The following is a 15,774-nucleotide window of genomic DNA, read 5'->3' on the forward strand; positions in this document are numbered from 1 at the left end:
TTTTTGTTTCACTACTTTTGGATTGTTCTGTGTCGTGTTTTTGTCTCCTCTCAATTGCTCTGTTTATTGCTGTTCTGAGTGTTGCTGGGTCGGGTTTGGTTTTGGAATTGGATGGCATTGTTATGGCATTGTTTTGTTGGATTTATTAATTTAAAAAAAAAAAAAAAAACGATTTTTGAAAAATGAGAATCGATACTAAATCATACAACGTGATACTGGCGATTTGAATTCGAATCGATTTTTTTCCCACACCCCTATATACTACTAGGGCAGGGGTCGGCAACCCGCGGCTCTAGAGCCGCATGCGGCTCTTTAGCGCCACCCTAGTGGCTCTCTGGAGCTTTTTCAGAAATGTATGAAAAATGGAAAAAGATGAGGAGAAAAAAAATCTATTTTTTGTTTTAATATGGTTTCTGTAGAAGGACAAACATGACACAAACCTCCCTAATTGTTATAAAGCACACTGTTTATATTAAACATGCTTCACTGATTCGAGTATTTGGCGAGCGCCGTTTTGTCCTACTAATTTTGGCGGTCCTTGAACTCACCTTAGTTTGTTTACATGTATAACTTTCTCCGACTTTCTAGGACGTGTTTTATGCCACTTCTTTTTCTGTCTCATTTTGTCCACCAAACTTTTAAGGTTGTGCATGAAAGGTGAGTTTTGTTGATGTTATTGACTTGTTGGAGTGCTAATCAGACATATTTGGTCACTGCATGACTGCAAGCTAATCGATGCTAACATGCTATTTAGGCTAGCTATATGTACATATTGCATCATAATGCCTCATTTGTAGCTATATTTGAGGTCATTTAGTTTCCTTTAAGTCCTCTTAATTCAATTTATATCTCATGACACACTATCTGTATGTAATATGGCTTTTTTGCGGCTTCAGACAGATTTTTTTTTTGTATTTTTGGTCCAATATGGCTCTTTCAACATTTTGGGTTGCCGACCCCTGTACTAGGGAGATACTGCTGGGATATTATTTCCTGATCGACTCCCTCATTAAAACGCTTGTTTCTCTCTGTTCAGCCACTAGTTCTGCTCACCTTGAAGACCTGGCCTACCTGGATGAACAGCAAAGGCCCACCCCTTCCAGGTCATCCCTCAGAATGCCCAGACAGAATTCTGGAAGTCGAAGTCAACAGGAGCAGAGAGGTAAAGAACACACGTGTGCTATTTTCCATGTCGTATGACAGCTCGGTGCAATAATGCCTGACCCTCTTCCACTGCAGTTCAGTTCACTCCATACCTCAATTTGAAGCCCCTTCACTTTGAAATTCCTGGACTGTTGTCGGATTGGCGATTCACGGGAAGGGAGTGGCTCTTTAAGGAAGTGGACACCTGTCTCCGCAGCGATGACCCGTCCATCAACCGAGGGGTGGTCATTGTTGGAAACATGGGTTTTGGCAAGACTGCCATCGTCGCCCGCTTGGTGGCCCTGAGTTGTCATGGAAACCAGATGTGGCCGACATCCACTGGCATCCAGACACTGCCCAAATGTAAGCAAAAAATATGAAATTTAAATACATATACAGTGAAACCGCCACTTGTTTTTTGACACTAGTGAATTTCTGAGATTAGTATATTTTTTTAATAAAGGGATCAGATGTAATTTAAACAATGAGTACCAGAGTCGAATAAAAACCCTTATTTTTGATTGATTGAAACTTGTATTAGTAGATTGCACAGTACATATTCCGTACAATTGACCACTAAATGGTAACACCCCAATAAGTTTTTCAACTTGTTTAAGTCGGGGTCCACGTAAATTAACTGTACGTATTGCTTGTGTTCCATTACGTGAAAAACCCTGATGGTCAACTAAGCTAAGCCGGCTGTTGATCAGCAAGCAGCACGCAAACTCTTGAGTATGCAAGGGGCCTAGAGCTTCCTGCAAAAAGCAGATATGAGCAAAAAAAATCAAACTATGCAAAGGAATAGATCATATACTAAAACAAAGATTTGTGGAGTGATATCAAGGATTATCCGTCAAACTATTTAATGCTCCAGACGCCATTTTTCACGACAAAACTGAAGGAAACTTAGAAAAGCAACCTCTTTGCACTGCAAAAACTGAAATCTAAGTACAAACCCCGTTTTCATATGAGTTGGGAAATTGTGTTAGATGTAAATATAAACAGAATACAATGATTTGCAAATAATTTTCAACCCATATTCAGTTGAATATGCTACAAAGACAACATATTTGATGCTCAAACTGATAAACTTTTTTTTTTTTTGCAAATAATCATTAACTTTACAATTTGATGCCAGCAACACGTGACAAAGAAGTTGGGAAAGGTGGCAATAAATACTGATAAAGTTGAGGAATGCTCATCAAACACTTATTTGGAACATCCCACAGGTGAACAGGCAAATTGGGAACAGGTGGGTGCCATGATTGGGTATAAAAGTAGATTCCATGAAATGCTCAGTCATTCACAAACAAGGATGGGGCGAGGGTCACCACTTTGTCAACAAATGCGTGAGCAAGTTGTTGAACAGTTTAAGAAAAACCTTTCTCAACCAGCTATTGCAAGGAATTTAGGGATTTCACCATCTACGGTCCGTAATATCATCAAAGGGTTCAGAGAATCTGGAGAAATCACTGCACGTAAGCAGCTAAGCCCGTGACCTTCGATCCCTCAGGCTGTACTGCATCAACAAGCGACATCAGTGTGTAAAGGATATCACCACATGGGCTCAGGAACACTTCAGAAACCCACTGTCAGTAACTACAGTTGGTCGATACATCTGTAAGTGCAAGTTAAAACGCTCCTATGCAAGGCGAAAACCGTTTATCAACAACACCCAGAAATGCTGTCGGCTTCGCTCATCTAAGATGGACTGATACAAAGTGGAAAAGTGTTCTGTGGTCTGACGAGTCCACATTTCAAATTGTTTTTGGAAACTGTGGACGTCGTGTTCTCCGGACCAAAGAGGAAAAGAACTATCCGGATTGTTATAGGCGCAAAGTTGAAAAGCCAGCATCTGTGCTGGTATGGGGGTGTATTGGTGCCCAAGACATGGGTAACTTACACATCTGTGAAGGCGCCATTAATGCTGAAAGGTACATACAGGTTTTGGAGCAACATATGTTGCCACCCAAGCAACGTTACCATGGACGCCCCTGCTTATTTCAGCAAGACAATGCCAAGCCACGTGTTACATCAACGTGGCTTCATAGTAAAAGAGTGTGTGTACTAGACTGGCCTGCCTGTAGTCCAGACCTGTCTCCCATTGAAAATGTGTGGCGCATTATGAAGCCTAAAATACCACAATGGAGACCCCCGGACTGTTGAACAACTTAAGCTGTACATCAAGCAAGAATGGGAAAGAATTCCACCTGAGAAGCTTCAAAAATGTGTCTCCTCAGTTCCCAAACGTTTACTGAGTGTTGTTAAAAGGAAAGGCCATGTAACACAGTGGTGAACATGCCCTTTCCCAACTACTTTGGCACATGTTGCAGCCATGAAATTATAAGTTAATTCTTATTTGCAAAAAAAAAAAAAAGTTTATGAGTTTGAACATCAAATATCTTGTTTTTGTAGTGCATTCAACTGAATATGGGTTGAAAATGATTTGCAAATCATTGTATTCCGTTTATATTTACATCTAACACAATTTCCCAACTCATATGGAAACGGGGTTTGTAAGATTAGATATCTCAAATAAGGGTGATATTTGCTTATTTTCTGTCTGATAAGATCATTCTTCTCACTAAGCAGATTTTATGTTAGAGTGTTTTACTTGTTTTAAGGGTTTTGGTCCTAAAGGATCTCAGTAAGATATTACAGATTGTTGCTGAGATTTTATGAGTAAAACATGCCTAAAACTAGAATATCAAGTGTTGCAAAGCTGTGTCATCAACACTCACAAGTATAAAACTACTTTTTTAAAGTAATAATTTCTTACTTCAAGCATGAAAAAAGAAATTATGATGCCGAGCGCACATCATTATGTCACGATAATGGCACTAGCATTTACTTCATTTAAGAATATTTTTCAACATATTGAGCAAAAAGGTCTCTTTTTTTTTTTTTCCTGTCAAGAAAAGTGCACTTGTTATTAGTGAGAATATACTTATTTTAAGGTATTTTGGAGTCTATTGAGGTTAGCTAATTTGACTTGTTTTGGAAAGTCTTGACAAGCTGAATTTTCTTGTTCTATTGGCAGATAATTTTGCTTAGTTCAAGTAAAATACCCCTCATTTTTGAATTTTTTGTTTTGTTTTTGAATTTTGACTTTTTGCAGTGTGTGTGTGACTGGTTTAAAGGGGAACATTATCACCAGACCTATGTAAGCGTAAATATATACCTTGATGTTGCAGAAAAAAGACCATGGGGGTTTAGCTCGCTCGTCTGCGGGAACAAACTGCCTTCATTGCTTGCCGTGCTACCGAGGACCTTTGTCCCTGAATTGCTCACACACGCCGGCAGATTCAATGGGGGTCTGGCGGCAGATTTCTTTGACTTTATTGTTGGAAATGCATCTGCTTTGAGTGTCGCAATATATCCGCACATTCTTGCCATCTCTGTCGTAGCATAGCTTTCGTCGGTAAAGTGTGCGGAACAAACGTCCAATTTCTTGCCACTTTCGCATCTTTGGGCCACTGGTGCAACTTGAATCCGTCCCTGTTCGTGTTGTTACACCCTCCGACAACACACCGACGAGGCATGATGTCTCCAAGGTACGGAAAACAGTTGAAAAAACGGAAAATAACAGAGCTGATTTGACTCGGTGTTTGAGAAAATGGCGGATTGCTTCCCGAGAGCGAATAATAGAAAGACGTTTAATTCGCCAAAATTCACCCATTTAGAGTTCGGAAATCGGTTAAAAAATATATGGTCTTTTTTCTGCAACATCAAGGTATATATTGACGCTTACATAGGTCTGGTGATAATGTTCCCCTTTAAACTGCAGTTTATACACACAGTATCTTAGAGAAGAGAGGCAGTTTGGCATGAATTGTAAGCAAAAGACCCCCAATGAGTTATTCCACCCGCAAAGACAGCCTCATACTCCAGACAGCCCAATTGTAATGCACGACCAACAGAATCAGCTAGCTGCACAACCAAAAACGAGACACATTGCCAAGCCAACCATTGCAAAAAAAAAACTCATGACAAAGTGGAAAAGAAAACACCAAAGAAATGAGATACAGTTCATAATAATAACAGAGCCAGTGTTTTTTTGTATGTGAACTCAACACAAAGTGTACTTATTTTTCAGATGCAGAATCTTTTCCCCATGATTCACTGGGAAGAGGGGGAGGCGATGAAGGAGGAGGGGGAAGCTGTCCAGGGACTCCAGAGATCAGGAAGAGACAGCAGGAGGCACTACAGAGGCTCGCAGGACAGGTAACTCGGGGTTTCTGCGAGTCATTAAAAAGCTATAAAAGTCATTGAATGGATTTTGAGAAAATGAAGGCCTTAACTGGCATTAAAAAGCATTAAATTCGATGTGCAGCGGCATGAAACAGTTATCTTTGATAGCAATTGGCATTAAAAACGAAAACAAAACAAACCACCCGACCCAGTTTTTCCTATTGGGGGGGGAAAAAACTGCACTTTAAGATGTTCAGTATTTATTAAAGTGTAATGTTTGATAACAAATATTGAGTCCATTTTATCTTGATGATTGTTTACCTATTTAGGATGATTAAGTTACTCACCTTCCAATTACAAAAAAGGAAACAAACTAAATTAATGAAAAATGTGTTTATTGGGTTTAAAATGGTTACCGTATTTTTCGGAGTATAAGTCGCACCGGAGTATAAGTCGCACCTGCCAAAAATGCATAATAAAGAAGGAAAAAAACATATATAAATCGCACTGTAGCCCGGCCAAACTATGAAAAAACCTGCGACTTATAGTCCGAAAAATACGGTACTTGCATTGTTATGATATGTCATTAGTGCATTAGTGCTTATTTTGGCCACAGTTAATGTAAACGTTTCAACTATTGAACATTATTATTGTCAAATCCTTACAATTTTGTCTATATAGACAATTGCATGCTTTTGACTATATATAATAATGATCTGCAGTTAGACTTGGGCATGACATTTGTTTTAAGTTGCATTAAAAATCATTAAATTAGATTTGGCGAGATCTGCAGGAACGCTGTAACTCTACATCGTGGGTGTCAGACTCTCAAATTTGCATACTTGCCAACCCTCCCGGATTTTCCGGGAGACTCACGAAATTCAGCGCCTCTCCTGAAAACCTCCCGGGACAAATTTTCTCCCGAAATTCAGGCGGACCTGAGTGACGTGTCGACAGCCTGTTTTCACGTCCGCTTTCCCACAATATAAAATGCGTGCCTGCCCAATCATGTTATAACTGTAGAATGATCGAGGGCGAATTCTTGGTTTCTTATATGGGTTTATTGTTAGGCAGTTTCATTAACGTCCTCCCAGCGCGATAACAACACACAACAACAGCAGTCACGTTTTCGTCTACCGTAAAGCAGTTCGTCTGCCGTAAACAGCAATGTTGTGAACAGGACAATACTGCCATTTACTGTACATGCATATGTGACAATAACATCTAGGGCTTTTAGAGAGTGCAGTGTACAACTGCGCACACAACAAGGAGACGAAGCAGAATGCATCATCAGAGAGGGTGTTCAGCATGGTTAGAAAAATAGTGACAGAGAATAGAACAAGGATGGACAATTCAACCCTTAACTCAACAATGAGTAGATGAGTGTTATGTGTGTGTGTATATGTGTAAATAAATGAACACTGAAATTCAAGTATTTCTCTTATTTTTATATATATATATATAATAAAATAAAATAAAATAAAAATATATATATACAGCTAGAATTCACTGAAAGTCAAGTATTTTATATATATATATATATATATATATATATATATATATATATATATATATATATATATATGAAATACTTGACTTGGTGAATTCTAGCTGTGAATATACTCCTCCCCTCTTAACCACGTCCCTCCGACCCCCGAAATTGGAGGTCTCAAGGTTGGCAAGTATGCAAATTTGGCCCGCCGTGTAATTTCACTTGGCCCTTGAGGCGATATCAAATTAACACTAGAGCTGGCCCGCCGATTATATTCAGCGGCGGTGCCACTGTAACACCGCATTCACCGCTAATTCTCATACTTGCCAACCCTCCCGGGAGAGTACCAGATTTCAGTGCCCGTCCCGAAAATTGTCACATTCGCTTTTCATCCAGTCCAACGTGTGCTGGCCCAGTCACATAATATGTGCGGCTTCTGCACGCACACACAAGTGAATGCAACGCATACTTGATCAACAGCGATACAAGTTACACTGAGGGTTGCCTTATAAACAACTTTAAGTTTTGTTAGAAATATGCGCCACACTGTGAATCCACAGCAAACAAGAATGACAAACACATTTCGGGAGAACATCCGCACCGTAACACAACATAAACATAAACCTTTTGCAGCACTAACTCTTCCGGGAGCTACAAGGTGAGGTGGGGCGGCGGGGTGTGGGCGGGGTTTGGTGGTAGCGGGGGTGTATATTGTAGCGTCCCGGAAGAGTTAGTGCTGCAAAGGGTTCTGGGTATTTGTTCTGTTGTGTTTATGTTGTGTTACTGTGCGGATGTTCTCCCGAAATGTGTTTGTCATTCTTGTTTGGTGTGGATTCACAGTGTGGCGTATATTTCTAACATTGTTAAAGTTGTTTATACGGGGCACCCTCAGTGTAACCTGTATCGCTGTTGATCAAGTATGCGTTGCATTCTCGTGTGTGTTAATGCAGATGCCGCACATATCTTGTGACTGGGCCGGCACGTTGTTAGAATGGATGAAAAGCGGACGTGACGACAGCTCATAGCGGACGTTAAAGGCAGTGCCTATAAATCACGCCCCAATGACTGTGGTCCGGGTGGACTACGAGATATAATGACTGATGAACACCTTCGTTGGATAATGAAGGTTGCCTCAGCTCAAAGCCTGAGCCCCGACATTAATGAACTAGCATCCAAGAAAAGATGGCAGGTATCTGGCTTGGGCACATCAGATTAGATCAGTGTGTTGCAAACTGAGCAGTTTAAAGTCCTGAATGGTTGGTTTATTCATTGTTATTTTATTTTCTAATTTATTAGCCTGTGGAAAAAGTTAATGTTGATATTTACCTAAGAAGGCTGCAAATAGATAAGAGGCATTAAATTTTTATTTAAATTGTATTTCATATGCCATTGATATTTTTGAATTATTATTATTATTATTATTTGAAACTTGATTTTGCATGTCACTATAAAGTTATATAAGCCTTGCTTGTTCAATATTCAATGCAAAACTTGTTTGGGTCCCTATTAAAAGGTTAATTTGTTCAACCTTGGCCCGCGGCTTTGTTCAGTTTTAAATTTTGGCCCACTCTGTATTTGAGTTTGACACCCCTGCTCTACATCATATCTATGTTATCATACAAAACATCACTCAGAATTGTCAAAGAATTGCTGCAACCTAGTGAAAACTGTTATATCTCCTCTATGTTTCTGCTGAACAGGTTGTTTTTTTAAAGCAGACGTTTGTGGCAGTTTACTAGTATAAAAACCTCTCTCTGATCCGTTATGGATAATATTTTCCCGAATATAATTCCTAAATGCCTTTTTAAGACTGCAGTTAGTTTGCTCAGAGCTGCTGTCAATTATGACATTCAAGTCAAGATTCTCTTTTTATAGCATCTCACCACTAAAACATTTATGTGACGTGTGGCCTGAGACCCATTCATTGAGAGAGATTAGATTTATGACCTGGACTGCCACCAGCCAACAGGGAGGGATCTGTTGGCAAGCTATGATGGTATCTGCACTATGTTGTTGAATAATATGTCATTCAACCCGCTTCCACTGATAACAACCTCCAAAATGGTATATCAAATATATATCCAAACCTCTACTAAGTGAATTCAAAAATCCATAATACCGTATTCATTTATAAAGTGTGTCTAAAGTGTGGCCAATTGTAGCCCACTGCTTGTTTTATATTGGCCTGCGGCATATAAAAAAAAAATTAATCCAGTGATGGAAATGAATTAAACTAAAATCCCAAAAATGCATAATGTAACCTGATAAAATACAATTATACTAATAATAATACACTTTCTCACCAACATAAATGTACATATATACATAAATATTTATACAGTGTATATATACATAAATATACTATATTTATATAGTATATATATATATATATATATATATATATATATATATATATATATATATATGTGTGTATGTATATATATGTATATATATATATACGTGTGTGTATATATATATATATGTATATATATATATATATATATATATACGTGTATATATATATATATACGCTTCTGAGCCGTCAAGACGGCTCAGAAGATCATCGGCCGCCCTCTCCCCTCTCTGACGGACATCTACACCTCCCGCTGCCTCAACAGAGCCAGTGCCATCATCAAAGACAGCACCCACCCTGGCTCTGACCTGTTCCACCTGCTGCCCTCTGGGAAGCGCTACAGGTGCATTAAAACCAAAACAAACAGGCTAAAGAACAGCTTCTTCCCCAGGGCCATAACCATCCTGAACGGACTGCCCCATTGTCCCTCATAACTGCCTTCTCTTCGGTGCAATAACCCATTCCACCAACCACCCTGTTTTTGTTCCGAGGGTCCCTGGTTCAATCCCCACCTAGTACCAACCTCGTCATGTCCGTTGTGTCCTGAGCAAGACACTTCACCCTTGCTCCTGATGGGTGCTGGTTAGCGCCTTGCATGGCAGCTCCCTCCATCAGTGTGTGAATGTGTGTGTGAATGGGTAAATGTGGAAGTAGTGTCAAAGCGCTTTGATTACCTTGTAGGTAGAAAAGCGCTATACAAGTACAACCCATTTATCATTTATTTATTATGCATATATTCATTTCACACCATATTCATTGCACTTCTACATTTTTTAAATTTTTATATATTTGCACATTGTTTTTCTAGCATGCACACATCGCACTGTATGGAATGGCCTCAATCTCGTTACCTTGCGTAATGACAATAAAGCTGATTCTGATTCTGATTCTGATATATATATATATACGTGTATGTATGTATATATATATACATATATATATGTGTATACATATATATATATATATATATATATATATATATATATATATATATATATACGTGTGTGTGTGTATATATATATATATATATATATATATATATATATATATATATATATATATATATATATATATATATATATATACACATATAAAGTGGGAAGCACGGTGGAAGAAGGGTTAGTGCGTCTGCCTCACAATACGAAGGTCCTGAGTAGTCGTGAATTCAATCCCGGCCTCGGGATCTTTCTGTGTGGAGTTTGCATGTCCTTCCCGTGACTGCGTGGGTTCCCTCCGGGTACTCCGGCTTCCTCCCACCTCCAAAGACATGCACCTGAGGATAGGTTGATTGGCAACACTAAATTGGCCCTAGTGTGTGAATGTTGTCTGTCTATCCGTGTTGGCCCTGCGATGAGGTGGCGACTTGTCCAGGGTGTAACCCGCCTTCCGCCCGATTGTAACTGAGATAGGCTCCAGCGACCCCCGCGACCCCGAAGGGAATAAGCGGTAGAAAATGGATAGATGGATGGATATATATAGATATAGATATATATATATATATATATATATATATATATATATATATATGTAAGTGTGTATATCAATCAATCAAAGTTTATTTATATAGTGTCTCAAAGGGCTGCACAAGCCACAACGACATCCTCGGCTCAGATCCCACATCAGGCAAGAAAAAAAACTCAACCCAATGGGCACAATGAGAAACCTTGGAGGCTACCGCAGATGTGGGGACCCCCCTGGGCGACCGGTGCAATATGCGTATATATGCATATATGGTATCTATATATACATGTATTTATGGTATTTGTATCTGTGTGTGTGTATATATATATATATATATATATATATATATATATATATATATATATATATATGTATGTGTGTATGTATGTATACACATTATATGTATGTATATATGTATACACAGTATATGTATGTATGTGTGTGTATATATATATATATATATATATATATATATATATATATATATATACCGGTATACATATTTATACAGTATATACATACTGTATTTATATATGCAGTATATATACATAGTATATATGTGTGTAAATATATGCGTATATATGTATATATACAGTCACAATCAAAAGTGTACATACACTTGTAAAGAACATAATGTCATGGCTGTCTTGAGTTTCCAATAATTTCTACAACTCTTATTTTTTTGTGATAGAGTGATTGGAGCACATACTTGTTGGTCACAAAAAACATTCATGAAGTTTGGTTCTTTTATGAATTTATTATGGGTCTACTGAAAATGTGAGCAAATGTGCTGGGTCAAAAGTATACATACAGCAATGTTAATATTTGCTTACATGTCCCTTGGCAAGTTTCACTGCAATAAGGCACTTTTGGTAGACATCCACAAGCTTCTGGCAAGCTTCTGGTTGAATTTTTGACCACTCCTCTTAACAAAATTGGTGCAGTTCAGCTAAATTTGTTGGTTTTCTGACATGGACTTGTTTCTTCAGCATTGTCCACACGTTTAACCTTGTTGAGATCACTTTCACTGCGATGGCTTTTATTTCCTTTGACACACTGCCGTCAGAAGAGTTTGCCTTATGCTTGGTAACATAATGAAGGGCAAAATTTTTTACTAAAAGATAAAAAATAATGATCTTTCACCGACATTTTGTGGCTGCACACTGTATGTATATATATATATATATATATATATATATATATATATATATATATATATATATATATTACTGTATAACCCATACATAACTTACTATAATATCTTGATTTTTTTACTATGCAGCTGTCGACACCCATGGTCGTAATTTACATATATATATATATATATATATATATATATATATATATATATATATATATATATATATATATAATTTTTGCGTTTGTGTTTTATAGCTTTTGCTGCCAATCCAAAACTCTTCAATAAAGAACATATTCCCCCCTTTGCCTCTACAGGTAGTTTCCTATCACTTCTGTCAGGCTGACAACTGCCACACGTGTCTGGTTCCGGAGTTTGTCCATACCCTGGCGGCGAGGCTGACTGAAGCCCCTCAGCTGTCAGCATATCGAGAGCTGCTGCATCGATCACAACAGCTTCAGAGCTCACTCAGCCTGCGGTCCTGCATCCAAAACCCAAGCTCAGCCCTCCAGAAAGGAATCCTAGAACCACTAGATGCTCTCTACAAGGGTACAATATCATTTTTCACCATAGGAACGCTTCTCATTTAACTGGGATTTTTCAAATCCTTGCTGTTTCCGCCAAAATTATTAGAAAAAACCTTTCCCTGAGCCCAAACTGTCCTTAAAAACGTTGTGAAATACCACTTATCAACCTTATTTAAATTATATTACCCTGAACTTTCAGGTGTAGGGATAAAGCAAACCCCATAGACTGTAATGATTATTGCACCAGGGTAATAATGTCACTGGTAATAAAATGTTTTAGAAAGAGGCTGATATTCATTTTTTTCATTTATTTATTTATTTCAGGCAATGACATAAAAAAAAAAATTAAACAACACATAATAATATAAAATAATATAGTGCAAAAGGTAATGTATAGTATGTAATGCATGATTGTCCAGTTTTGCCTGAAAGGGAGTGGGAAGAAGATAATTTATTTCATCCCACCCCCAGTTCTCCATTCAGTGATTATTCACATGAGTTTCACTCTTACTTTGTTCAAGGATTATAATACAAATGTTGTATCATAGTGGCATTACCACAGGTAACAATAATTATTACACTGTAACAATAATTTGTATCAACAATGTAAGAATGATAAATATACCAACAATGATAATAGACAAAATACCAACAATGGTAATAAACAACATAGCAATAATGGTAAGGAAACATTGAGCACATGTTAACACTTTGAGACAGAGTACAACAGCAGGTCAAATTAAAGACCCTCATCTCTATATTTGAACCAGACCCCATGTTTGTATAATAGTTTAAATCGATTAATAGTTTGGCATTGCTTGTGTTGTAAGTCCAGTTTGTTCCATAGTTTTACTCCGCATACAGACACACAAAAACGTTTACGAGTGGTTTGAGCTCTCGGCAATAAGAAATATCCAAAGCCTCTCAAGTTATGAGCCTGCACTCGTCTTATAAAAAAAAACTTTGTAGATTAGGCAGCAATAATTTGTTAAATGCTTTATATAAGATTATTAATGTATTATATTTAACAAGGTCATCAAATTTGAGCAACTTTGATTGCATACACAGATTATGAGTTTGTTCTAAATAACCAACGTTGTGAATGATCCGCACTGCTCTTTTCTGTAATATGATCAAAAGATGAATTGTGTTGTGGTAAGTATTACCCCATACTTCAACACAGTATGTAAGGTATGGCAGTACCAAGGTGCAGTATAGAGTACGGAGTGCATTTTCATTGAGGTATAGTTTTTCTTTGTTTATATTTGAGAGGCTTTTGGAGATTTTTGTTTTAATGTGTCTGACAGATATTACTGTATATACGGAGTAAAGCATGGTGTGACGTTGCTCTCTTTTTTTTTTCCAGAGAAGGCGCTGCATCTGGACGGGGCAGGGATCATTTTACTGATCGATGGCCTAAACGAGGCAGAGTTCCATCGGCCGGACTACGGTGACACACTCACCACCTTTTTGTCACGAAACATTCACACGTTTCCTCCGTGGTTGAAGATCATCGCCACTGTCAGGACCAGCCAACAGGTAGGTCTCTTCCAGGTTGTTTGCCTACCTATGCGTTTTGTTCGTAATAATGTAATCCAGCCACATGTCAGGATGTGCTCCAATTCATTGCATAAATAAAACTACTAATAATATTTTCACCTGTGTCTTATCTATAATTAGGACATCACTCGGTCTTTACCTTTTTACCGGATTTCTTTAGACAAGATGGAGGAAAACAGCGCCATAGATCAAGACCTGCAGGTAATACATAAACTTCCTGGCCACTGCATTTTATCTAGCTCTATGCATCTCGCTCTAAACACCGCACATCCAACTATGTCATTTAGGGTTACCTGATGCAACGAATCCACAGCAGCCGTGAGATCCAGAGCAACGTGTCGCTAAGCAATGGTCGCCTTGACAACATGGCTTTGGCCAAGCTGATAAGCCACCTGAAGACCTTAAGCAAAGGCTCCTACCTCTACCTGAAATTGACCATGGACTTGATTGAGGGAGGATACTTGGTCCTCAAGAGCTCCAGCTTCAAGGTGTGCAAGTGGTAGCAAAAAAAAAACAAGAGAAATTAAAGCTGCAAGCAGCGTTGGTCGGGCCCGGTGCTAGTCTTAAGTGTCTCAATACTTTTGTCCAGTTTTAGTCCTAAGTGTCCCAATACTTTTGTCAAGTTGTAGTCCTAAGTGTCCCAATACTTTTGTCCAGTGTAGGTGTCCCAATACCTTTGTCCAGTTTTATTCCTAAGTGTCCCAATACTTATGTCCAGTTTTCGTCCTAAATGTCCCAATACTTTTGGCAAGTTTTAGTCCTAAGTGTCCCAATTCTTTTGTCCAGTTGTAGTCCTAAATGTCCCAATACTTTTATCCAGTTTTAGTCCTAAGTGTCCCAATACTTTTGTCAAGTTGTAGTCCTAAGTGTCCCAATACTTTTGTCCAGTGTAGGTGTCCCAATACTTTTGTCCAGTGGTAGTCCTAAGTGTCCCAATACTTTTGTGCAGTTTTAGTCTTAATTGTCCCAATACTTTTGTCTGGTGGTAGTCCGAAGTGTCCCAATAATTTAGTCCAGTTTTAGTCCTAAGTGTCCCTCAGAAGGGTTCAATCTCTGTCCTGTGTTAGTTTGAAGCCGAAACGACAAACGCGCTCAGAGGAGATAACGTATGAAGAAAGGTGACCGGTTTTTACAAAAATGATGTTTTGAAGGGGGAATAGCAAACTTCCTGTTGATTTTTGCTGGGGGTTGTCAATTTATGAAATGTAGGTCTAAGTGAGACCTACATAGAGGTTAGTGTTTTATATCTCTCCGACCTTCCCAGTGGGAGTTACAGGCAGTTTTGTCATTTTTTTCTTCCGAGGAGCAGTTTTGTCCCCGTTTTATAGAGCGCAATTTTGAGATTTGGGGTAAGGTTTTTCTATATTATATCGCAATTTTTGCCAGTCCTGATGTGTGTGTTCAGTTTGGTGAGTTTTGAAGCATGTTAAGGGGGTCAAATTACAGCTCAAAGAGGCAAAAGTTTTTAGTACATTTCGGTCTTGAAGGGGGAATTGCCAACTTCCTGTTGATTTTTGCCCGAGGATGCAAAATTATGAGAACTAGGTCTAAGTCAGACCTACATAGAGGATTTTGTTTCATGTCTTTCCGACCTTCCTAGTGGGAGTTACAGGCAGTCTAGTTTTTTTTTTTCCTAGGGGGCGCTAGAGCGCAATTTTGATTTTTGCGGTTCGTTTTTTTATTGAAAGACAATTTTCGCAGGTCCTCATGTGTGGGTCAAATATGGTGAGTTTTGAAGCATGTTAAGTGGGTCAAATTAGTGCTCAAAGAGGCGGCGGAAGAATAATAATAAAGAAGAATAAAGAATAATAATAAAACCTTACAAATTCAATAGGTCCTTATGTCCCATTGCAAAAGGACTCCCGTTGGGATTCCTTTTACAATGGGCCATGCGGGCCCTAATAAAGGC

At 38.4% G+C, this 15,774-nt stretch overlaps 1 protein-coding gene across 7 annotated transcripts in view; it reads left to right on the forward strand.

Moving 5' to 3' along the window:
• The window catches only part of tanc2a (tetratricopeptide repeat, ankyrin repeat and coiled-coil containing 2a), a 180,888-nt gene that overhangs the window by 111,627 nt on the left and 53,487 nt on the right, over nucleotides 1-15,774 (forward strand). For all 7 annotated transcript variants that reach the window (XM_061973756.1, XM_061973757.1, XM_061973752.1 and 4 more), the window contains 7 exons: nucleotides 1,037-1,162; nucleotides 1,240-1,506; nucleotides 5,240-5,367; nucleotides 12,096-12,327; nucleotides 13,672-13,844; nucleotides 13,986-14,066; nucleotides 14,153-14,353. In XM_061973756.1, coding sequence (XP_061829740.1) covers nucleotides 1,037-1,162; nucleotides 1,240-1,506; nucleotides 5,240-5,367; nucleotides 12,096-12,327; nucleotides 13,672-13,844; nucleotides 13,986-14,066; nucleotides 14,153-14,353 — 1,208 coding nt within the window. The remainder of the gene's footprint in view (nucleotides 1-1,036; nucleotides 1,163-1,239; nucleotides 1,507-5,239; nucleotides 5,368-12,095; nucleotides 12,328-13,671; nucleotides 13,845-13,985; nucleotides 14,067-14,152; nucleotides 14,354-15,774) is intronic.

Source organism: Nerophis lumbriciformis, linkage group LG22, assembly GCF_033978685.3.
Source record: "Nerophis lumbriciformis linkage group LG22, RoL_Nlum_v2.1, whole genome shotgun sequence".
In the NCBI taxonomy this organism is placed as follows: Eukaryota; Metazoa; Chordata; class Actinopteri; order Syngnathiformes; family Syngnathidae; genus Nerophis; species Nerophis lumbriciformis.